This window comes from Mustela nivalis (assembly GCF_964662115.1).
Source record: "Mustela nivalis genome assembly, chromosome: 11".
In the NCBI taxonomy this organism is placed as follows: Eukaryota; Metazoa; Chordata; class Mammalia; order Carnivora; family Mustelidae; genus Mustela; species Mustela nivalis.
The window spans coordinates 82,576,629-82,602,348 of NC_139030.1; the positions used below are offsets into that span (position 1 = coordinate 82,576,629).

At 41.5% G+C, this 25,720-nt stretch overlaps 1 protein-coding gene across 2 annotated transcripts in view; it reads left to right on the plus strand.

Annotated features, from left to right (window-relative positions):
- Window positions 1–23,464, plus strand: part of FARSB (phenylalanyl-tRNA synthetase subunit beta) — a 71,077-nt gene extending 47,613 nt beyond the window's left edge. For both annotated transcript variants that reach the window (XM_082690415.1, XM_082690416.1), the window contains 2 exons: window positions 759–914; window positions 23,187–23,464. In XM_082690415.1, the coding sequence (XP_082546541.1) occupies window positions 759–914; window positions 23,187–23,338 (308 nt within the window). In that variant the 3' untranslated portion in view covers window positions 23,339–23,464. The remainder of the gene's footprint in view (window positions 1–758; window positions 915–23,186) is intronic.
- The last annotated feature ends 2,256 nt before the right edge of the window (window positions 23,465–25,720 follow it).

Sequence of the window (25,720 nt, forward strand, 5' to 3'; positions counted from 1 at the left end):
ATGTCAGGTCTGTTAATACTTTGTTCCTTTTTATTGCTGAGTAGTATTCCGCTGTGTGGATGAACCAGTTTATTTATCCGGTCACTGGCAGGGTTCTTTTGGATTGCTGCAAGTCTGTCTTAAAATAGTACATTTTGTAAGTTCTGATTTCAAAGTAGAATAATGTATACTAATCAAGGAACAATTGGAAAATAGGTAAGACTTGGAGAAAAGAGTGTCTGCCCAAATATAACCTCTGTTGACATTTAGGTATATTTTTCTTCAGTCTTTTTCCTGTGTGTAGAGGTTTTTGTTTTGTTTTGTTTTGTTTTAGTTTATTTTTACATTGGTGTGGTTCTTCTCTTCCTTTATTGCTTTTTTTCATGTTTTAATTATGAGGAGTGTCTGTAATATATGGTTTAAGAAGACTGTAATGCAAATACTACGGTAACCATCCAAACTAATAGAATATTGCCAGTATCTAGGCGTCTTGTGAGGCTCTTCCCCTTCATATCACTTCTCTTACTAGAGTAATCATTATCCTAACTTCTGTCATAGTTATTCCCTTCTTCACTTCATGGTTTTCCAACCTATGTGTGTTCTTCAAACAATATAATTTAATTTCGACCTTTTTTGAACTTAGTGGTCTCTTTTTTTTCCTCCCAATTTACTATAAGTAGTATTTGCTCTAAGTTTCCTAAAGATGCCTTTTAGGCTCACAGTACTTTTCTTAAGTAATGGTCACTGTGGCCTTGTGGCCAATTCTTTTATTTTTTCAGATGTAGGTGCAAGAAACTACAGGCATCTCTGTGCTCTTTATTACAACAAGAATCCTGGGTTTGAGATAATCCATGGGCTGCTGGACAGAATAATGCAGTTGCTTAATGTACCTCCTGGTGAAAAGAAGGGTGGATATGTGATCAAAGCATCAGAAGGTAAGACTGATCGGCCGAATCCAGAGTTAGTGATAATGTAACGAAGAGTTCAGCTCCGTTTTGGTATTTTTTTCAGTTTGATTGGGGTGGGGAGGTGGGAAATAGAACTTCATTTAATTGTTAGTATTTTCCAGAAAACATTCCTTTTCCCTGAAGCATCTTGGGAAAATGCTTGTAGAGTCTTCTAGGTCTGCACAAAATACTTTTGTTCTAGTGGAGTGTGGTAGCCCATAGTTATTGGCACTGTCAAGCCCCCAGCCCCAGGGTGAGACTTCTGAACTCAGGAGTCCAGACTGGATGCTGGGAGAACCTGACCTGATGATGTGCACTCAGAAGCTGCCTGTCTGAAGTGATTAAGGCAAAGGAAACACCTGAAAGTTATCCTGAGAGGCTTCACATGTAATTAAGTTCTAAGGCTGGCTGAGGAAGAGTGAGCTTCTTCCTGTCTAAAAGCCCAAGGGCAGTAAAATGTGTTGGGGAGTTTCAGTTAGGCTAACTAGACAGAGTCTGTGTACTACTGATGTGAGACATTCTGGAGTTTTTGCTTTTAGTATCCCTGTAGTTTGCATCTGAGTTTGTTTTGTTAGACTAGAGATCCAGAAACAGCTTCAAAGAAATATCCAGGAGCTTGTTCCTACTGCTTACCTGACAATTTTTCATCATTATTTGGCCTCTTAAACTTATGACACAACATTCATTTTTTTTTTAAAGTGTTATTTGGCAGCTACATATAGTGGTGTGAGGTTTGTCGGAAGACCTGTTTTTGTTTTTCTTATATTTATTTTTCTTAGTCCTCATAGATTATTTTTTATTGTTGGTTTATTTTAATGTTTTGTTTTTATTTGAAGACGTCTCTGAAAATGCAATAATCCTAAAACACATGGGCCTTTTTTAGGTTGAAGATGTGTGAGGTTATTTATTATTTTTTAATGAAGTTTGAGAGATTAAATATGACAGGGAGTTACTGTTCTTCTACATCTCTCATTAACAATCACCTACTAAAACCTGTGTTACCCTACTAACCTCGGCAGTGGTAGAGCGGGATCTGGGAGTTCAGCAAGTCCCGTTCCCGGTTTGACAGGTGAAGGAACCAGGACCGGACAAGTCGAGTGAGCTGGACTGTGTGTCAGCTGGAGAACTGAGGGCTCCTGCCACCCAGTGGCCCTCCCACAGCACCAAGTTGCCTACCTTCACAGTGCCTTTACTTACTCCTTCACGAGTTTGCTCTTCTAGAATTCTGTATTAAGATACAGTCCTCCAAATGAATAGCAGCCTGAAAGCTGATGTGACTCATCTTCACCTTCTGAAGTCTTAGCATCTTCACTTCATAAACAGATTAACCGGATAAAAGTCAGCTCTGAAACAGATTATGCCATGTATATGAGATATAATTTTCTTTTTCTTCAAAGGTTGCAAAGAGCTGAAATGGTAAAATGCAGCATAATTGATTATGGATAAGATACTTTAAAATCTTTTTCAAATTAACATAATGTGGGGTACAGGTCTGTGATTCATCAGTCTTATGTAATACCCAGTGTTCATTACTACACAAACCCTCCCAAATGTCCACTACCCACTTACCCCATCCCCCTAACCCCTCTACTCCAGCAATCCTCAGTTTATTTCTTAAAATTAAGAATCTCTTACGGTTTGTCTCCCTCTCTGGTTTCGTTTTACTTCATTTTTTTTCTCTTTCCCCTATGATCCTATGCCTAGTTTCTTAAATTTCACATACCAGTGAGATCATAAGATATTTGTCTTTCTCTGACTTCTTTCACTTAGCATCATACTGTCTAGTTCCATCCACGTTGTTATAATTGGCAAGATTTCATTTTTTGATGGCTGCGTAATATTCCTGTGTGTGTGTGTGTGTGTGTGTGTGTGTACAAACCACATCTTTTGGACAGGATACTTTTAGGTATAACTTTTATATTAATGATGTTTCTGTAAACCACAAACCAACATCTTCATATTATGCCCCTCTAGCTTTAGTAAGCTCCTTAGACATTTATTTCTTAGAAGAATCTGAGATCCTAGTTAATGAGGTAGGTTTCAGGAAGACCAAGATGAAGACAGGCCTTGCTGTCCAGGCGCCTGCGGAGGGCAGGGGGGAGCACAACAAACCGACTTTCGTACCACACTGCTCCGTATGACAGGTGCCTTAAGGTTTCCAAAGAGGGAAGTAATGCAACTGAAGGCATCTGGGAGAGCATTAATGAGCTTCTGGGCAGTCAGATGGGCATTTGAAGAAGAAGTAGGTGCAATACGTTCCAACCATCCTCTCTACCCCTACTCTCTATGCCACCCAACCTCCATATTGCTGCCAGGAGGTATATATTGATCTTCAGATTTTGTAATTCTAAACCTGTCGCAGTATTTAAATCCTTTATTATTTTGTTGCTAAAATATGTAATGCTTCTCACTTAATTTCCCTAATATGTAGATTCTGTTTTGGTTTGGAGTTGTGTTTTGTTTTTTTAATTAGAAAATGCATTCATAAATTGTAACCATTTCATGTGGTTGTAAATCTTTATGTTCAGTTTTTTAGACCAAGTTGTTACTATGGTTTTGATTTAGTATGAGAACAGAGTCAATAGTCTATTTTCTTTTTGAATTTATTTAGGGTTTCATAGTAGAATATTCTAATATTTTAAAGTTTTGATGTCCTACGAAATCTCCTAGATTTATATAATTTGAAAAGCTATGGTACAACTTCTTTATATATATGGGTGGCCTGGACCAATATGTATTTCAGTATATCTAAACTGGCTATTCTGGGTAAATAAAACAGAGTATTTACTTCTAGTGTCCTTATCACCAGCTTTGGCCACATCTTTTTTTCTAAGCGCTTTCTGTAAGAGCCATCAAACCAAAGAGAATTACTGTCATTCTAAATAATAATTCCTCATTTCTAGTAGGCATTTCTAAGTCTATTTTGATTAATGACAAACATGGACTTTTTTATGGTTAAAGAAATCAACACTTAAAGTAAGTGGTTTGTCAGAATAAGTCAGGAGTAAAGCTGGTATTCATCTAAAATCTCACATATATATTATATAGATCATATAGATATATGTACATATCTCCTAAGTAAAAATGTAAATATAGGAATTTGATAGTTGGAGCGTGTTTAGCTACATCATTTCCACTGATTTACTATTATTTTGTATATAGCTTTTTCTGCAAAGAAAAGGTCTTGAAAGTATCGTAAAGAATAGAAAGGGATTAAGAGTTACCATTTCCTACCATTCTTGATTACTGAGTTGTCTTCTGTTACTCTGGCATATGGTTTCCTTTTTAATAATTAAAAGTCCCTGGTGGCTTTGCATTTATAATTGAGCTAAGTCTGTTTGCCAGAGATCCCTGCTAGTGTCAGTTCTTCAGCAGTTACACTTGATTTCTTCTGTGTTTTCTAATGAACACCATGGACTTCCCTTTGTGGTGTACTGTTTGGTGGTGATAAGTGGATAGAATTTGATTCCCCTTTGAGAAATGTGGCCCTGTCCATTGTGAGAGAAATCCGGAAGCTCATTTGATTGATCATTGCATTGATCCCAAGGTGTTCTGTTGACATCAGAGGGTAACCATGTTTATTTTGTTTATTTTTTATTTTTTAAAGATTTTTATATATTTATTTAACAGATCACAAGTAGGCAGAGAGAAGGAGGAGGAAGCAGGCTCCCCACTGAGCAGAGAGCTCGATGTGGGGCTTGATCCCAGGACCTTGAGATCATGACCTGAGCTCAAGGCAGAGGCCCTAACCCACTAAGCCACCCAGGTGCCCCGGTAACCTTAGGTAGCCACTCGCTACAGCCTGAGGGTTCTGTGCAGGAGCACGCAGGGCTCACAGCTACAGCTGGACTTAGAAGCCATGTCGCTTAGCTTTAGAGTTTTCCTTGCTGAGCACCTGTGCACTTAACGTAGCATGAGACAGAATATGGAGTTGGTGATAGAATAAGGGCAGTTAATGGGGGAGGGAGGACCTTTAACGTTTTAGTGGACTGTAGAGCCCTTTGAGGGTTTCAGAAGGGTTTGCTCAGTGTGTTAGTGGCATTTGATCAGATTATTGCAGCATATATATTGCCTTTTCTCCCCCCCAGCCCCCCAAAGCTTCTTCCCTTTTGTGGTTTGTTGCAAACTAAATTATGTATGTCAGAATGCATTTATCTTTTTCAGAAACCACTTTTGGGCAAGAAAAAAAAATCTCAATGTTTTTGTGTTTAGGACAGTTACATGGTTGCTGGGCAAATCAGTGGCAAAAATACTTTCTTGTAGGAGGTGGTGGGCTTTTGTGTGTAGTTGGCTGCATTGACTTTAGTTTGTATTTTTTCCCCTTTTTAACTTTTTACTGAGTTGTTTGTTTTATTTACAGTTCTCCAAAACACTTCAGTTTAACTTGAGATAAGACTCCTAAGAGACAGGTTTTACAGATTTTAGTTTTGACCATTCTAGTTTTCATGCTGCTCAGAATTCATCTTGTGAAATGAATAATGACCGTGTAAGGAATACACACATTTAATCCTGCACCATATGTGCTGCTGGTGCTTCTTTAGAGACCTTCTGTTACAGTAACACCTAATGATCATCGACTTGACCTGTAGGTCATGACCTTTTCCTTTTTTAGGACACCTGTGAAGGATTTCAGATGCTAAAAAAATACAGGTGAAACTGAGGTTTTTCTAGTCTTCACACTGGTTTTTAGTGTAACTTGAGCTTGGAAATACAGCAGGTCTGTTGAACAACTGTTGAAGTGAAGGTGTTCCGTTTATGGTTTGATTTACATAATTGTTCTGGACGCCAGTTGAAGTGGGATCCATATGATGTGTCCACAGTAGTTGCCAACAGAGGCATCATTCTTAAGGCATCAGGCTTAAAAGAAAAAAGGTTTAGATGTGTTGGAGCTTCCTGACCTTATTACTCTGTGTAAAAACAGTTCTTCTTTCCTCTGCTTCTCTTTTCTGTGTTTGAGGCAAGCCTTCAGATACAGCTTTTGTTACCTTCTTGGAAGGGATTAAAGAGCTGGAGCCAGTGTCACAGCAGCCGTGATCCCCACGCAGGGAGCAGCCCTGTACCGGGGGGCCACAATGCGGACGCTCTAGCCATTAGCATGCAGTTCACTTAGCCCCGTGGTTTGGAGTGTTTTTGCCTCCTTCTCTTACATGGGCCAGACGAAGTTCCCTGCACTGGTGCTCTTTTCACTTTGTGCGGTGGGGGGCACAAAGTTCTGTTCCAGAACTCAGCAGACTGGTGTGTTGGACCCTCCACTTGGATGACTCTACTCCATTGTCCATCTGATAGATGTTGTCCCGTTTCTCAGCTTGCTCTTATTGTCTCTCCTCTAGCGAACCTTCTTAGACCTTTTTCTCTTTGCCCCTGCATATTACGTACTTCCATGTAGAGCTGTCCTTCATACATAAAAGGAATAAGTATGAACCTTCTTAAAATTGAAGGTTAAAAATAGCTGAAGTTCTAAATGAAAGTTTGTGTCTATTGAATAACTTTTCAGGTATATTTACTTATACAAATAATAGTGTGTCAAATTATATACAAGCCAATTAATCACATTTTGTCATTTAAAACATTTTTTTCAGAAGTAAAACAACTGAAATTAATTTCTTAATCATTAGTGAATTTAACTTTTCCTTGAGAAGAAATAACTAGCTAGTAGTTGGATATTGTCACTGTTTCTTCTTTTTGGCACATGATGTAATTAATGACGTGTTGAATAACTTTTTGAATTAGAAACTTTCTTTTTCTCAAAGCCTGAGCCATGCACAGAAGCTCTTGGAGTCAGACATGAACATCATCTTTAAAGCAGCTGACAGCAGCCTCTGCGCGTGTGCGGGCCACCCCTGCACATGGCTTCAGGAGCTGTGGCAAGTCTTCAGCCACAGAATCACAGCCGTCTGTCGCTGTGGCTGTGGCGTACTGACTTGCTTTCTCTCCCATGTCAGTGCTGCTCTTTTGATGCCCAGGACAACCCAGTGAGAGGAACTGAATACTGAGGAGTGAGATGGTTGAGTTGGATTCGGCTTTGGAGGGCCACAAACCATTGTCATTTATAAGATTTCTTCACCCCTCCTTTTCTGCCCCCAAGACCTAGTATTGAGCCTGGGGCGGTGAATGCGTGCGTTCTTCAGTGTTGCTGCAGTCCAGCTGTTTGTAGTGGGCAAAAAGTCTTTGCCACCTTGTACTCTTCTCTTTCCTGCTTCCAGGCTAGAACCTGGCTTCTGCTCTTCTGTGGAAAAGGTCATGGCCCCAATACAAAGAAGTTCATTTTTAGCTTATTTCAAGTGCCCAGATGCTGAGAATTAGAGGATTTGGGAGGTAACTTGGACGACTCCCATTTTCATCTCAGGTCGCAGATTTGCACATTGGTCCGACTTCGGTGGCGGCTGGTTTTGGCACGTGGGTGTGCTGCCGTGTGTTGGTTATGAACACCGTCCGGTGAATTCCTAGGGAAGGATGCGTTCTGGCTGACTAAATCTCAGCCCTCTCAGTGGCCAATCCAGAAGGTTAAAAGGATGGATGGATAGGTGGGTAGAAAAGCAGCGGGACACACTGAATGAATCCCTAGGTGGGTTTAATGTGGAGTAGTCAGCGGAGCACGTGGGCGTTCAGAATAAAGGCCTATTTCCCCAGAGCACTTAACTCTGCCTTTGATGCAAACTTCTGTGTTCTTTAAGCCATTGGTATTCAGAGTTTTCTTTTCTCAAGGATAGAACCAATCCTGACTTACAAGTTATAGTTTAATTTCTACCTGCCTGAACTCCTTGGGAGAATTGAGTGCTGTCCTGCTCTAAGGTGATGGAATCAAGTTTCCATCTTGATGGAAGTAGTCTTCTAAGTCATCTTAAAATTCTTAGTAAAATCATTTGTTCTTTCTCTTAGTTGCTGTGTCTTTTTATTTCTGACTTTTGAGCACAATTTCGATGGCTCACTCTCCTGTCCACATACGGAGTGTTCAGTCCAGGCACCTTCATGGATATTCCTCTTGTGGACGCACTTATGCCTTGTTGGTAATCACTGGCATTTCGTTCCAGTGTGCGTTTTTACAGCTGATGAAGACCTGGGCCATTCCCAGGGAATGTGTTGTGTGGGAATGGCTTTTACAGCGTCTCCTGGGCTGCTGTGAAACAACAAACCATTTGTATATATACTTCCAAGTAAGATTTGAACAAAGCATCCCTGTTTAAAAAAGAAGTTTGAAACCCACCATGGTAGAGAAGCAGGAAGTTCATGAATGCTGTATTGACGATGGTTAGATATTCTCACTCCTGACTACATAGTTTCACTTGCTATTCTTTTACATGCCCTGGCTAAGAGTATCTAAGATTCTAGTAACAACAGGCCTCCTGTCACATGGAATGGCACATTGTGGAGAACGATTGCTGTGAATCCAGCTTCTCGTAAGTCAGCAGTGAGATGCCAAGACTTGGGTGCCCTCCAGTTCTAGTTGTTCAGGAAGACCAGGTACCTAACGGTGTCTTAACACTTCTGGCTACTGGAAATTAAGGATATTTTTCATTAACACTGACTTAAAAGGGAAAATCTTCCAAAACATTGATTGAATTTACATTTCTTAAGTTCTTTGATAATTTGAAGAGTTAATGATAGGAGTTAATGTAATATGGCAGTCCCTTTTTAGTCTGATAAACTCAAATTACTCAACACAATTAGTCACTTAAAATAATGTGTGATGTCTAATATTTTGTTAGGGTAAAGGAACAAAATGAAATAAGGTGTTGCATTTCCCACAACAGGAAATATTATGATAGAGAACAAAACACGTATGCATATATTTAGATAGGATATTTCCTTCTTAAGATCTGTCCAACCATCAGTCCATCTACCCATTGGAGTGACTCTGAAAAGAGTTGTTGTTTTAAGATTTATTCATTTTTGGAGTGAGCGTGTTAGTGCCTTCCTCAATTTTTGGGTTGTCTGTGATTTTCTCACTGTTAGATTCAGGTTAGGCATCTTTGGAGAAATATAGAAATGCTGCTGTCTTCTCAGGTGGCACCCAGTCTCCATTTATTTCGTATCTGATGCTGTCCACTTTCATCATTAAGGTGGTAGGGACTACGGTATCCTGTAAAGTTATTCCTTTGTCCGTGTGGGAGATCTTGGAAATTATTTAAGTGTCCTGTTCCAAATGTGTCTTCCTACCTATATCTGTATGGACTCATTATTTCTTATTCAATATTTTAATCCATTATAACCATTTCTTGTGATGCTCACATTGTCCCCAGTTTGGCAAGTGAGTGTCCTTCAAGTTGGCTTCTGTGTCCTTTTTTTTTTTTTTTTCTTAAAGATTTTATTTATTTGACAGACAGAGAGAGAGGGAGCACAAGCAGGGGGAGAGCCTGATGCAGGGCTCAGTCCCTGAGATCATGACCTGAGCCAAAGGCAGATGCTTAATGACTGAGCCACCCAGGTGCCCCTTCTGTGTCCTTTTAACATGTTCCTGTTACTTATTACCCTTCCCTTGCTTTGGGCACAAGAAGATGTTCTCAGGCTTATCTGGAACTTTTCATTGCCCCATTTCTCCATCCTGATTCTATTTGTTAGGGATTGGTGTAAAAGCCAAGATTTAGGGTGTGTTCATTGCTCATAGGGGTAAGATTTATTTGCATGCCTATGTGCATGCACACACACATTTTCTTCTATTTGTAAGTATTGTGAAGACCGTAAGTCCACAGCAGTTCCTCCATTCCATGTAGACCTTCATGGTTCATTCCAGTTTTCTCTTGGTCCATATTTGTTTGTCTCTTCACCAGAGAAAAACGTGGCTTCTGTTATTCCTAAGTTCTTTATTTACTTGAACAGTGCCCCGTTTGTAACCTGACTCCGTCTTTCCCCTTGCAAGTTTGCTCTGCTCATCACTCTGCCTCCGCATCACTCTGCTTACCTGTGCTTACCCTCCCCAGCCCCTTAGGTTCTGAAGCTCCTTGCTGAACTTTCTCTTTCCTGATCTGGGGGACAGACGGTGCTTAGGGTGGGGATTTCTGCCTGAAAAGTTCTGGAAGAGAAGGGAAAAGACTATAAGTCTTGAGAAACCTTTGTCAGGATGATCTTACTAAAACGAAGAAGGGGAAATGGTTGTATACAGGGCATGGAGGAGGCTTTTTCTAAAGCTGGTGATAATATAGAAAACATTTCTGGGCTCCTGTGTATTTTTGGTGGCAGACCTGGAAGCAGGTGTATCTCCAAGTGGCCCTGGTTCCTTTTAGTGAGAAATCTAATTTAGATTGCCATCTGGGTGCTGAAGTTGTACACTGCTACTAAAGAAGTTGTTTCTAGGACTTTGGTGTGTAGAGCTGAGGAAATCGGGTTTTTTTTGTTGGTGGTGGTGGTGGCTTTTTTTTTGTCCTCTTTTAAATGAGAAAACATTGAGTTCATATGGATATTTCCAATTTATATTTAGGATTAGAGGATTTTTACTTCTTATACTTGGCTTTATATTTATAGTTCTTTCCTTTACATTGAAAATCTCGGTTCCTAATGAGCTTATGTTATTTGCTTATTCTATGTGTTTTTCTTTCTTTTTTTTATTATGTTGTCACCATACGGTACTTCATTGATTTTTAATGTAGTGTTCCATGATTCATTGTTTATAACACCCAGTGTTCATTACAACATGTGCCCTCCTTAATACCCATCACCGGGCTAACCCAGCCCTCCACTCACTCCGCTCTGAAACCCTCAGTTTGTTTCCCAGAGTCCATAGTTCCTCATGGGTTGTCACCCTCTGATTTCCCTCCTTTTATTTTTCCCTTCCTCCTTCTTATGTCCTCCATGTTAGTCCATTATGTTCCACATATAAGTGAAACCATATGATAATTGTCTTTCTCTGCTTGATTCATTATACTTAGCATAATCCCCTCCAGTTCCATCCAAGTCAAGGCAAATGGTGGATATTCATCCTGATGGCTGAGTAATATTCCGTTGTATATATAGACCACATCTTTACTCATTCGTCTGTTGAAGGGCATCTTGGCTCTTTCCACAGTTTGGCTGTTGTGGACCTTGCTGCTATGAACATTGGGGTGCCTGTGCCCCTTCTTATCACTACATCTGTGTCTTTAGGGTAAATACCCCGTAGTGTGATTCCTGGGTCATAGGGTGGCTCTATTTTTAACTTTTTGAGGAACTTCCATACTGTTTCCAAAGTGGCTGTACCAACTTGAACTCCCACCAGCAGTGTAAGAGGTTCCCCTTTCTCCACATCCTCTCCCAACATTTGTTGTTTCTTGCCTTGTGAATTTTTGCCATTCTGACTGGTTTAAGGTGGTATCTCAGTGTGGTTTTGATTTGAATTTCCCTGATGGCTAATGATGATGAACATTTTTTCATGTGTCTGTTAGCCATTTGTATATCATCTTTGGAGAAGTGTCTGTTAATGTCTTCTGCCCATTTTTTGACTTGATTATTTGTTTTTTGGGTGTTATCACGCTACGTGTTTTTCAAAAATGGATCATATGATTATTACAATAAATTAAATGTTATCCTCAGTTTTCTTTGTACTTAAGATATAGCTTACAAAATGAAGTGTATTTCAAGAATTCTAACTTCCATTTCTATTCCCATCACACTGTTCCCTCACTGCCTGTATAGGTTATGATTTTTATTAGTTTTCAGTTACCTTTTACAGTTTTTTAAAAATGCGTGTGTGTATTCTCCACGTTTTTGACTTGGGAGTTAAAACTTTACATAAAGTTTTTTCTGTACCTTGGTTTTTTTTTTTTTTTTTTTACTTAATCTGCACCTGAAGCTCACTGCAGCCACACAGGGAGGGAGATCTGCTGCTTTCTTTTTTTCAGAGCGCTGCTTTGGAGTGCCACAAGTTGATTTGGCTAGTTCCCTTTCGATGGACGTAATTAGGGTCTTTCCAGTCTTTGCTGCTGCAAATAATGCCGCAGTGACTAGCCCTGTGCATATGTTATCTGATATTTTTGCTAGTGTTTCTTAGGGACAGATTGCTAGAAGTATGGGATTATTGGGACAAAGGGTAAATTCATATGTTTGTTCGATACTGCCAAATACTCCTCCAGAAGGCTTGTGTTCTGTCGTTGTACAAACCCAGCAGCACTGGATGAGAGGACCTTTTTTTCCTGAACTGTGTTCACAGACTTGTCAGACTTCTCTATTTGGGGGACAGTCTTTCAGGAGGAAAATTGTATCTACTGTAGTTTTAATTGGCGCTCTCTTATGAGCAAGTAAACATATTTTCGTGTTTTAGGACATTTTTATTTCTTTTTCTGTGAGCTGCCTGTTCCTGTGTCTTATTTTTTCTTCAGATACGTTGGTCTTTTTCTTCTCTGTTTAAAATTTTTTTATGTGTTTAGGGATATTAACCCTTTGTGATGTACATCACACCATTCTTTATAAGTTCTTAAATTATCTTTTTTTTCTTTTGGTTTTTGCCAGGGAGATTTTTATGTAGTAAAATTTGCTTTTTCTGTATTGCCTATGGATTTTGAGTCCTAAAGTTTCTTCTACTCCATGATGAGGGAGGAATTCCCCATGCTTTCTCTAGTGCTTAAGTGTTTCTTTATTTTACATTCACACCTCTTACCTGTTTGTAATTTATCCTGAGTAAATTTGAGGAATAGATCCAGTTTTCTCTTTTTCCATATTCTTTGGAGAGTTTGATACATGCTGTTTTCCAGTTACCACTCGCTTGCTTGCTTTCTTCTTTTTTTTATTTATTTTTATTTTTATTTTATTTTATTTTTTAAAGATTTTATTTACTTATTTGACAGAGAGAGATCACAAGTGGGCAGAGAGACAGGCAGAGAGAGAGGAAGGGAAGCAGGCTCTCCGCTGAGCAGAGAGCCCGATGCGGGACTCGATCCCAGGACCCTGAGATCATGACCTGAGCCGAAGGCAGCGGTTTAACCCACTGAGCCACCCAGGCACCCTTCTTCTTTTTTTTAAATGATACTGCTTACCTTCCTAAATTTAGGGTAAATGCTTTTTTGGAATCCATGAAAGAATAGAAGAGATCTGAACTTCTATCTTTGGTATCTTTAAAAGATAGAATGATTTTTGGAAGTCCTCTGTTAGAGTGAACAGGTACAGAAGAAAACACGAGGATATTTGAATGGGTCAGACTATTTGAGGAAAATAAAACTTCCATTGTTCAACTCTTGGGAACTATTTTAAGAAACTGGCAAGCACAATCAAAGTTGGCATGATAGTCTCCTTAATCAGCCCAGCCCTCTTAGTCCATTAGCAGTCTTTTCCAGCATTAAAATAAATGTCTTGTTTATATGTAAAGGTAGATAATTAGAAATTGAGGTGAGACCTTAATCATGTAATATATTGATAAGATTCAAAGATATTCCAAAAGGAAACATCTGTACTGTAACTGGGAAGTATATAAAACCTTTAGCTGATGGTGTATTTATATGTTGGCCTTATTTTGTAATTGTTTGTATCAAAGTAGAGGACTCTGAATGTGGTCGGTTTGTCCTGGAGCTGGAGCAAATGTTGGTATCCATCATCCTTTCAGAGCACTTTGCAACTTAATAACCAGTTTCCCACCCAAGGACTTTGTTTAGAGTGATGTATTTGTGAGGTTGTTGATTTTTGGTTTGGTTTGGTTTGGGTTTTTTGCCTCTGTCTTTTTAGAATAACAAAGTCATTCCACTGGATGCCAGCACCTTTCTCGCAGCCTCGGTTTTGCTCCCTCTTTGCTTAGTTGAACCAAAGGTATAGTTTGATGTAGTAACTCCCACTGTTCGGTAGCTAATAGCTTACTGTCTGTTACGGCTTAGGAAATTAAAAGGTTGTTAAAAATCACTGACCAATATCTTCCCTTTTTTTAGCAAGCAAGACTCCGGGATCCTTAATAGCCTATTGCTTGCTGATTTTTATTATTATTTTTGAAGATTTTATTTATTTATTTGCCAGAGAGAGAGAGAGCACACAAGCAGGCAGAGTGGTGGCAGGGAGAGGTAGAGAAGCAGGTTCCCCGCTGAGCAGAGAGCCCTATGCGGGACTCAAAGCCAGGACCCTGGGATCATGACCTGAGCCGAAGGCAGTGGCTTAACCCGCTGAGCCACCCAGGCGCCCCTGCTTGCTGATTTTTAAATATCAACCCATAATCTGCTTTGTTTAAAGATGAGAAATGCATATTTTACTGTCACTTTGGGGCACTGGGGAAGCCGAACCATAATCATATTATGTTCGTTATATATCTGCCTTCTCCAGAGCTTCTTTCGTCCGCCAGCACCTTTTCTCTCTCCCCAGATTTTGTTTAGAGAGACTGCTTTCTGCCATTTAGCTTAGTCTTCTGTCATCACTGATTGCAGGAATGCCACAGATCGACATTCAGTGTTCCAAGCTTTTAAATAAATGATAGAAGGACAAATCAACTTCGTCAAGGCCCCAATCGAGAACTTGGATCTTGAGGAGTTACTTTGCTTTACGCTGGTGTTGAATAACTCTGGCCTCATCTTGACCCGTTTGAGAAAGCGGCGCTCTCGGTCACGAGGGTGACGTAGCTGTCGTCTCCTCCCTCCTGGAAACAACTCTGAGAACTGCAGGCGCAGGCGGGGTGGGGGTCAGGAATCTCCTTGCCAGGCGTTATTCTAGGCCCGACAGGCCAGAGGTGAGGTGGCAGCTAGTGTTCGAGGACCCCTGGCCTCGCTGTGCTGCAGCCCTTGCAGGCCGTCTGTGCTGCGGGTGTTCGCCCCACTCGCCCTCTTGCTCTTCCCTGTTTCCTCTGTTCCTTGAGAAACATTTTTCTTCTCAGGAGAGGATCTGACCTCGGTTAAGTTGGTGTATATCAGTGTGAACTTAAGAGATTTGATTTTTAGTTGCCTTTCTAATTATGAAGGAGCAGAAATATGGTCCCTTTATAACAATTTCAGGTATTAACACAAAGAATGGGGGCTAATTTGGTGGAATAGAAAAATCTCCCTGCCCTCTGACACCGTGCCTTCGTGAGAGCCATGCTCTTATGTGAAAAACGCATATTCAGGAAGAGGTGGAAGGAGAAACGTGGGCCCACCACACTGCCCAGGATAATAGCAAATACAGGCAGTTGTTTCCTTGCCGTACTGTAAAGGAAAACCGTGACTGTAGCTTCAGGATTTTTATTTCTTCTGAGTTGATACTGAAGGCCATAAAGAGTAAGCACTGGAGCAAAAATATCAGATAAAATGCTTTGCCCTGAACAGTTCCAGAATGTCCTGTTTCTACGGTAAGACCTGTTTTGCTGTGTCTAACATTCGTCAGTAGCTGGTTTGTCTCTTATCAATGCTGTGATCTCAGCCACTGAACTTGGCACTCACCATCCGGAAGAGAAACGTTTCTGATTATTCTCTTAACTCCTAAAGGCTCCTGGCTTGTTTGAATTACATTCTCTGAACAGAGACCTTCTCTTAAAATTATTTTCCTCGGCTGCTTTGAAGCATTTTGTTTTCCCCCACCAGGAGAACTAAACAAGGTAGTAGTTGGTACAATGCAAGGGAAAGTATTTCTTAATTGGTGTCACACAAGATGGGATCCGCATAGTCCTTATTAGTGTAAGTTTGGGGTTTGTTGCTACCATTGCTAGAAGTCTGTTGTTGAACACTTTGATATATAATGAGCTAGACAAGGATTCGATTTTTTTTTTTTTTTTAAACTTGTGTGGTATTACTTTTGGCCAAGGGAAAGAAACCAAGAAAGAGCAAGAAGCAATGTGTATTGTAGAAGCCCTCTGTGTAACAGTGGGTGATTGGAAATAACTCCAACATAACATACTTTTAGAGTCTGGCAACACTATGGCACATATAATGGAAATGCTAAAAATCTCTTTACATGTATGAATATAAACTAAGTTGAAATGCAGATCCTGAGATGGTAGAGACACCATTTAAAATGACAGGAAGAGTATGTTCTGTTAAACCCTCGGATGTGTGGTCAGCTGTGGCACAGTGAAGACAACCCTGGATGTTGCTCCTGGTGTTTTAGGACTCAGTCCTCTCGTGGCAGTGTCTTCATCTCTAGTGGGAATGGTGGGGTCTGTCCGCCTGGACCACAGAGCTGTTGAGAGTCCGGTAAGCTTGGGACAGCATTTTGGAATAGCTCCTCTCCAGAGTAAACCCAGGGCAGATTTCAACTCTGCCCTTCAGCGAGGTTTCCCTGGAGACAAGAGTCTCCGCCCTGCTGGGTGATTTTCCTCTCCTCTTTGGTACCGTTTTCTCATCTCTAAAACAGAGCACGGACAGGGTCTTCAGAGCCCTCGCCAGTGTGCAGACCCTGCGGGAGTGTCTGTGCCTCAGCAGCAGGCTCTGCCGCGAGTTCGGACGGACCTGCCTTTCTTTCTCGCCTGTTTAGTTGGTGTCGCTGTGGTACTGACTGAGCTGCTCACGTTATTCTAGCTTTGTCTCGAGAATCTGGAGTTTATTCTTGAAGGGTGCCTATGTTGTGTGAGATCAGAAAAACGTAGTTCTCTTCTCCCTGGAAGGCCTGGGGGTTTGTTTCGTTTCGTCAGTATTATGTTGTATTCATAATTTTATAGAGCGTACTTGGCATGTCCTAAGGTTAGAGGTTGTCAGGTTTTGTTTTGTTTCGTTTTTTCCCTCTCAAGTTTTGTTTATTTATTTTATTTTAAACCAGAAGGAGTTTGCAAACATGAAATGGACAGCTTGACCAAAAGGTTGAGAACACTATCCTGTAGGCCATCTGTGCCTCTGGGCCCCACACAAGGCGGCACCCCTGTCCGTGGCCGAGGCACCTTCAGCGCGCTGTAGCCGATACTGTTGCTTGCCTTGGGCAGGTCTCCTAATCTCCTTGTGCTTCGCTTTCTCCCCATCTGTAGCTTGCTTGTCCTCAGGGGCTTGGCCAGGGCTGCGCTGGGACTGAGGAGGCACTGCCTTTTCTGGGGATGGAAGGAGAGGAGTAGAAGGCCGGGTACTCTGGCTTTAACAGTCTCTGTTTTCTTTCCATTTTCTCCTGCATTCCCTACCTGTCAGCAGTAATCAAATTCTGCAACTAAAGCCCATCCAGCATAATTACACATTGGAAGTTCTGTTCACTGCACTGTGGCCAAAGGTCTGAATTTGAATAGTAAGTTAACTAATTGTGAAATTATAGATCTAATCTTATTTATTCCATATTCCCATTTTTCCCCAATTAGCCCTGTAATAATGTTATTTCACTATAATTATGGAGAAATTAATAAAGTTGTTCATATTTGGCTTGAGAAATTGTCTCCTTAAAGGATTTTATAGGTGAAAAACTAGAAAAGAACCATTTTATCGGCCCAGGAAGACAGGTGATCCATACCTTTTATTTCTGAGACTGTAATTCTAAAACCATCCTATGAGTGTTTAAGAAATGTGACAGTTTGGGGGAAATGACTTACATGTCAGATAGTGGCATTATTTTAGAATAGGAATTTCAAAACCAGTAGAGGTAGGGCACATTTTAATCTGGAGTTAAAAATCCTTTAGTTTTATACAAGTAAATTTGAGCCTGATTTAAAATCGTTATTGGATGGATCACATTTAAATTCTTCGAACATTGCTGACCACCTTCAGGTTTTTAAATATGAATGTGTATGAGAGGCATGAAAGATTAAACTTTAAAGTAGATCTTAGGAAATGTTAAGTGATATCCATGGAAATAAATGGCACATTTCTCTATACAAAATAAAACTGGGAAACTTCGGAGTTCTGATTCTAAAAACTTATCATAAGGTTGATTGTGGTGATTTATTTTAAAAGGTGCTTTATTGAAGACATTTCTCCTTTTTATTCAAAGACTAGATAATCTGGGCTCTGCTGATTACTTTTTAAGAATAAAGTCTCCAGGATCCAGTAGGGGTTTTGTCTGTCCTGTCCCGATAGGATGTCGCCATGAGCACAGGTGTCCTCCCTGGTCCCGTGCTGTGGGGCTGAGCGGGCACCCGGCCTCCTCATGTCCGGTTGCCTTCGCTTTAAGAGTTAATGATGTCTGCAGGTGTGTTGGGATTAGCACTGTAAAGTTGTGTAAGGGCTTTTTCTTTCTTTTGATCTTCTGAAAGGGATGAAAGATAGCCATTAAACTCAAGGGATTAGGTCCCTTCTCTTTAAAGACTTTAGGTACCATAAATATTTCACTTCAGATGTGAGGTGAAGAATTGTATACATCTGAGGGAAAATGGGTGTTTTATATTACCAGTTGGAAATTATTCAGTCTCCACTTACAAATTAAGTGATCTCTGTAGAGGTATTTTCTCCCAAACTGTAGTGGACTGAGATTGGGGGAAATAAATTATGCAGGCATATATCTCAGTTATTCTGATTGTTTTCTGTTCTATTCCTACCTTTTTTTTTTTTTAATAAGTTCATATGTTGCCCATATCGTGCCTCCCCCTTGCCCCTTCGGTTCTCCCCACTTTGTATAACTCTAATTGTACGCTCAAAAACTCTTGCCTTGAAAACTTGGAGAACAACCAGCCATGCTCCATGTTCAGTTTAAGTGTGTACCCAGTTTTTGTGTGTGTGTGTGTGTGTGTTTTAAGCCCTTTATTTTGTCCTTCCTCTTCCTTTAAACTGACGCTACTCAGAAAAGGAAAGGGAGGGTTGAGGTGCTGGCAGCAGAGTTAGACGGTTGTGGTTACTCCACGCCCAGAGAGCTGGTGGGAAACCGGGAGATGCGTCCTGTGTAGGGAAAGGAAACATGGTTTGAGCCCTCTTCCACTCTGACCTGTGCCCCACTCTGTGCCGTGCTCTGCTGGCTTCACTCGAGAATGGAACACTGGGGATTGTTTGTCCTTTGTGTTTTTCCTAGGATGGACTGTTGCACCATGGAATGGATTATTTTATATATATCTAATTGTATTTGGAATTAGGGATTTAGGAGAGGTAGGCTTTGGTAGGGCCACCCCCTAGGACCAGCCTGTCGAGTGATTATTCCTGTTCTGTTATGCATATTACATCATTGGTCATTTAGAACAGATTTAAAGCACACTCAGTTGACCCACTGGTCCCTTGTATCAATAGAATTATGCATTTTGTATTTATTTGTATTTAAGCCAACAGTGATGGTTTCTCTTTTTTGCTCTGACACATGAGATGTACACTCAGTCCTTTCTCCGAGTTCCTTGCCTCTTTTCATTTTGTTCTTACCTTTCTTTGGAGAAAATCGGGGTGATGAAGGCAGGTAACAGTGTGTAGATTTGAATCCCGAAGTGTCTCAGTGATGTGAAGAGAGGGAAAAATAAAACTGTAAGTCAGATGGTTATTAGAGATGGCGAACTTAAGTACCAGATGAATTAGTTGAATATAGCCAGTGGCAGGGGTTGAAGATTAAGGCATTAAGGGCCTCATGCTTGATAACCTGTGCCGCGTTCGGATTAGGGGTCTGCTCAGTTACCGCCCAAAACCTCTACTTCCGATGCTTCATAAAATTACAGGAGTGACTCGTTGTGGAAAGCTTATCCAAACTTTGGGCCTATAATATGACTCTAAAAGAAAGACAGGGGAAAAAGAAACTGTGAAAGGTGTTTGGCAACGAGCAAGAGTGGGAGCTCACAAACTCTTTGAAGGTCAATTAGCCAGAAAATGTGCTAAAGACTGGGTGCTGGGCTGCGTTACTGGCCGAGAATTACCCCCAAGGTCCTCAAAGTGGTCCTGCCGCTTGAGCACAGAGAGACAATTATAGACCTCGAGGAGATGCTACAAAAGCTTTAATTAAGGGACTTACTTACACCCCACTAAGTTTTGGAAATTAAATTCTTGCTTGTGCTTAACTGATGTTTCTTTTGTCTGGGCTTCCACATGGATTTCAGCAAGAGAGTGCTATTTTCCCCCGGGTCTGTTTTATGTTGGAGGCTGTTTCACTGTGATGGATACCAGCAAAGCGGAGCGCTTAATCCTTGTCAGGAACCAGGTGGAAAAGTGGGCTGAGGGGCTTTGTGCCGTGGAGTGTTGGGGGTACAGGTTGAAAATTGGAGTCTTTACAGCAAACCAGGAACTCTTTTTGGGCTTAGATACCTGAAGAGTAGGCAACTGTATTTTTTAGAATTTGAGTTTTAGATTTCCCATTCATAGGACAACATGGTTTTCCTTGAATTGACAACTTTGTCTCTGGACCCACCAGGCTGCTCTTTCTCCAGAGGCACCTGTTTGGTTTTTGTTGAGGGGCTTAGAGTGGCATCTGACTGCCATCCGGGTGTGGTTTTTCACAAGCCCAGACCCAGACTGTGGCTCTATTTGGATGTGACTTCTTCTGGAAAGGCTGGTTTAAGTTGCCTCCTGTCCCAGCTCTAGAGTGTTAGGATCCATCCCTCCACCCGAGTTACTGAGCACAACCACAATGCTGCTGATGGGAGATGCCCTTGTCTTTGAACTTGGGCCGAACTGCCTTAGCAGGTGTGTGCCCTTGTTTCGGTAGTGAAGCAATGCTCTCTTGACTGCCTTCTTCAGAGCGGTTCCTTTCTGCTGCAGAGTTTGTTTGTGACCACTCAGTCTTGTTTTTTCTTTCAGGATTTCTAGTCCACACCCATCAGTCAAGTCCCTTCTGTGTGCCTCTCAACTTGTGCGTGTGAAGAACAAAATTTGCAGCCTCACTCTAACTAAACAGAGAGGAAGCAAATCCTAAGGGCTTCCTATCATCATCTGACTTTGTGAGAAATGAAAAATGGCAAGAAAATGATCATGGTCGTCATAGGCTAAAGTGTGCGGTTTTCAGCAAAGTTTATACAGAAATCCATTAGTGAATGTCATTGTTACATGCGGGGAGGGAGGGGAGGATTAGCACTGGTTGAGAGGCCAGAGGACCCCTCTGGCGCCCTCTCGGTTGGGAAGCAGCTCCTCTGCAGTGAAGGCCCTCCGGCTGGGGTGATTTGGGGTTTGACAGGGGCTCTGACAGATCTGTGTGCGGGGCGGAGAGCTGTTGATATTGACATCAGGTAGAATACTCTCCTACTTGAGTATGTTTTAAATAATGCAACATACAGATTTCAGTTTTCTTTGCTTTTCTTTGGAAAGAGGGAAAATTGTATTGAGTAATAGGAACATTTTGTTTGATTGAGACCCGACTGGTTAATGAGCTTAAAGCCAAGTGTGGCCCAGACTTCTGGAGAAAGGGGCAGAGATGGCATTATCATGCCTGCTCACTGAAGAAGAAGGTAACTCATTGCGCTAAAAAGTGCTGATTCAAAAAGTTGTTTTATGAAGTAAAAATTCTAAGTTCTTATCTCTTAAGCTTTATTTTGCTAACATTGTTAGAACTAGCACATCTGGCTTAGATTCTAAAATAGTCTGGTTTTATGCTTCAGTTAAAATGAATCCAATCAAATTGGAATTTGTAGATAAAAAGGAAGGATTTTGATACACACTGAGGATTCTTAAACATGGCAAGGTTACCAGAGAAGACCTTAAGCTTCCTTTCTGGATGACCTTTAAAAATAGGCTGGTTTTGTTTTTCATTGTTGTTGTTTTTTCCAGTTAGCGAAGAGTGTTTTGCTATAGTTCTGTAAAAAAGGGGTGATGCACGGTGAAGTGAAGGTTTCCTGATTCTTGGTTACACTGCTTAGCATTAATGCTTTATATCAGCTTCACTTTTTTGTCGTTTGAAGATTTGGGCCAGGGAGAGGGGCAGAATTTTGTAAATTGGGTTTTTGTTTTGATAGTGTTAAAACAGGCCATCTTGGGACACCTGGTGGCTCAGGTCATGATTCCAGGACCTTGGGATCGAGTCCCATATCTGGCTCCATGCTTAGCCCGGAGCCTGCTTCTCCCTTTCCCTCTCCCTGCTGCTCTCCCTGCTTGGGCTCTCTCCCTCTGTCTCTGACAAATAAAGTCTTTAAAAATAAGTAGACCATCTTTAATAGATTTAGTGTTATTCATATCTCACTAAGGCTCTACATTATCAGTCCAGTTGGGTTTCTGTGTTTTTTGAGTTCCCTCTCTGCCCTGTCCCCAGATGTGGAGTAAGGTGCAGGGCCGTCTATTTCAAAGGCAGTGCAGTGAAAGTCTTGCTTTAATAAGACAGTGAGGCAGAATTGTTTAGTTTGAGGGATTGTGGGGAACAGGCCACCTTCTGTTCCAGCTCAGGGTGCTTTGGGGGTTAAGAATGACAATTAAAAATGTTTTTCAGGAATATAAACACACATCGTCCTAGGCTGACTGTGAGGTAGGTGGAATTGTCCTGCGTCTTTACGGTGTGGCTGGTACCCACGACTTGTTAGCAGCATGCGCTCCCCCGCCAGTGCTGGATTTCTTCATCCTGCTGACCTTGGAGCCATTAGTAGAGACTCAGCAGTTTATTCTTTCATAAATAATGCACTCACTCTGAAATGGCAGGCAGCAGGCTTGTGGCCCAGCCCTGCTGGATATTTTTAGTTCATTCCGGTAAAAGTTTTGGTTGAATCAGTTGGGAGCTGTGGGTCTGATCCCTTTTCAAGTTGGTGGCAAGTGAAATGAGTCAGCCTTTTTTGAATCTTGAGTAGGGCACGAGCATTGAAGCATTGATGAACTCTTATGGCCCTCGTCAGCGAGTATGGAGTGGGCCCGGATGGTTGCTTGTTTTTAGCTGTTTGGACCTCCATAACAGTTACTGGTTCGCTGAGCCCTAGCCCTGTGCGTTGATACCCAGAAGAGAGCACTTCCCACCTGTCTTAAGTAACTCGGGGCTCACCCCAGACTGGTTTGGTGCTCGCCTTTGCGAGCGTGGGTTTTACGGAAGGTGTTCTGAAACTACTGAGAGAGTTCTTTCTCCAGCAGGAATGTGGGTTGCATTCTGGTAGCAAAGCTTGAGCCTGCCAGTGACCATGCAGCTTGTTTCTCTGTGTAATAAGGTAGAAAAGTGAGTTTTGAGTCGTAAATGGATTCAGGGTGGACTTTTTATCCAGCAGGTAGGACTATGGAAAAACCTGTTTCAAAACAGGTTGTTCCCATGCAAGGTCATCAGTGTTACATTTCCTTTCTCCCCTTTGTCATTCCTCCCTGCGGAGCTCCCCGAAGACTTCTCTAGCTGTGCTCCTCCAGCCTCTTCTGCCTTCCTGGAGCCCCATGATTAAAACAAACAAACAAATAAAAACACCCACAAAAACAAAAACCTAAGCAGGGCCCTGACTTTCATATTTGCCCTTAACCTTTTCCTTTTAAGAGTTTCTTGCTGTAATATCAAATATTTCAAGATTAGAAAGTATGAGGATGGCACTTTTATTTCTTAGCCAGTGGTTTAAAGAACTTACTTTTCCAGCAGCCTAATGAAAAACTTAGGTGTTAAATGTCTGTTGATGCTTTTGCCAGGAGAAACGTTGATTTCTGTCCTCTTTTTCAGGCCCTGCTTTCTTCCCTGGGAGATGCGCAGAGATCTTTGCCAGGGGTCAGAGCATCGGAAAGCTTGGGGTCCTTCATCCTGACGTCATCACCAAATTTGAGCTGACCATGCCCTGCTCCTCCCTGGAAATCAATATTGAGCCATTTTTGTGAAGATGGGGCTCCACTGTGTGACTCTCTCCCTGAGTGTCCCCTTCTCCTTCCCTGGTGTCCTGTAGCCCTCCCCACAGGGAGTATCCATTTACGCTTTAATGTTTAATAAAGTAGAAAGCGATTCTGGCTCGGTGGATAAATGCCGCCCACTCCCTGCGTTAGGCCAGCTTGTGCAAACACGGTGTCCGTGAAGCTACATGGTTAGGAAAAGCCCAGAGGAGCACAGGACCGGAGGCTTAACAGATGAAGCAGCAGAGAGCGGATTTGGATGCAGGGCGCACGAGTAGGAGAGAGTGGAAGATTTCCAGTCAGTGCTCACATTTGACATTCAGCATTGGGAAACAGTATTTTTAGGAGACCATTAGGAAGCAGTGACAGTCTAGCAGTTAGTCTTGCAGCCGTTAAAGTTATTTTATTTTATTTTATTATTATTATTTTTTTAAGATTTTATTTATTTATTTGACAGACAGAGATCACAAGCAGGCAGAGAGGCAGGCAGAGAGGCAGGCAGAGAGAGAAGGAAGCAGGCTCCCTGCTGAGCAGAGAGCCCGATGTGGGGCTCGATCCCAGGACCCTAAGATCATGACCCAAGCCGAAGGCAGCAGCTTAACCCACTGAGCCACCCAGGCGCCCTGAAGTTATTTTAAAGTGAAAAAAATGTTGCAAGTATTTGAAATATTTGAATGTGCAGAGGTGTTTTCACTCCCTGATATCCTGAGACCAAGCACCTGCTGCATAGCTGTGTTCTGCCGGCGGAGTTAAACATGGTGACAGCAGTGCACCGGGAACATCGGAAACAGTGAAAAATTACTTTTGCCCTAGGCCATACATTTCACTGTAATCAGTATTATAAAATTGTGGCGTTAAATATTTAATTGAGCAACTAGGTTCTGTCTTATAGGGAAGTATTGGATCTCCTCTGAAGCTAATTTTCTGTCAGTCCTCCTTGTCTTGCCTTCTGATTTACTTTTATACTTTGATCTAGACTCTTCCAGTAGATACTGATAGTGAAAAAAGCTAGGTCTAATGTTTAAGTTCTTAGTTACTGTTAAGATGACATGAACACAAAATGTAAAACCTTAAATTCCAGTAGAAATAGCTAACAGAGTGAGGAAGGGCTTTGTTTCTGGAGCTCTGCTGAGCCACTGTGAGGAACCCCACCCAGTTATGGCCTTGAGTCAGGGCAGCAGCGTCCAACCTAGCAAGATCTGTGAACATACAGACTATCCTGTTCTTTCCCAAATCTGTTGTAGGCAGAATCTAACAGCATTTAAAGGAAGTGAGATATGTTCACAAAAAACCTCAAAAGGTTTGTATCCAGCATACTTAAAGATTTAAACAGATATTTCCCCAAAGAAGATACAGAAAATAAGCATTTGAAAAGAGGCTCACCGTCATTAATCATCAGGGACATGCAGATAGAAACCACAATCCAAATTAAAATGGCTAAAATTTGAGAGACTGGTTCATACCCAGTATTGGTGAGACCAAGGCGTGGGACCTCCATGCCGCACTGGTGGGAACAGAAGAAAGTTATATAGTAGCTACCACCAAATGTTCATTAGCAGCTGAGTGGATAAATTCTACTACATCTATGAGTATTTCTTTTCTTTCTTTCTTTTTTTTTTTTTTAAATGAGTATTTCTTGGTAATAAAAAGGAACTGCTTGGGTGCCTGGGTGGCTCAGTCAGTTAAGCATCCAACTCTTGATTTCATCTTAGGCCATTCATTATCTTATGGTCATGAGATCGAGCCCCGTGTCAGGTTCCGTGCTATGCATGGAGCTTACTTAAGATTCTCTCCTCCCCCTCCACCGCTGAAAAAAGGAGAGGGGGGGTGAACTACTGAAGAAGATGAATGGTTCCCAGGGCATGCTCAGCAAAACAAACAGACCCAAGACTATCTGTGATTCCACATCCATGAAATTCTAGAGAAGTCAGATGCAGTTTGGTTGGCTAGAGCTTGTGGAAGGGAAGGGACTGCAAAGGGTACAGAGGAAGCCCTTGGGGACGATGGAAAGAAGCTATTCCCTAAGAATTTTATACAACAGATAGATGCATAGGGTAAAAGAGCATGAATTAATTTTTTTTTTTTTTTTAAGAGCATGAATTTTAGAATTGGTATGTCTGCCCAGAGTGGCTTACTGGTCCACTGCTATGAAGGAGATACTTTGCCCGGTTTCAGGTGTGCTGTGGGTAGTCCTGGTTTGTGGGCCACGTGATCACCACGGTTGAAGCGAGTGGGGCCATTTGCTCCGTTGGCAGCCAGCCACCTGGGTGTGTTTCGCTTGGTCAGAAACTACTTATAATGAAAACCCGCTCATCCCTGATTGTTGATCCCAGCATGAAAGGGGAAAGATCAGCTCCATCCATCATGGGGAAG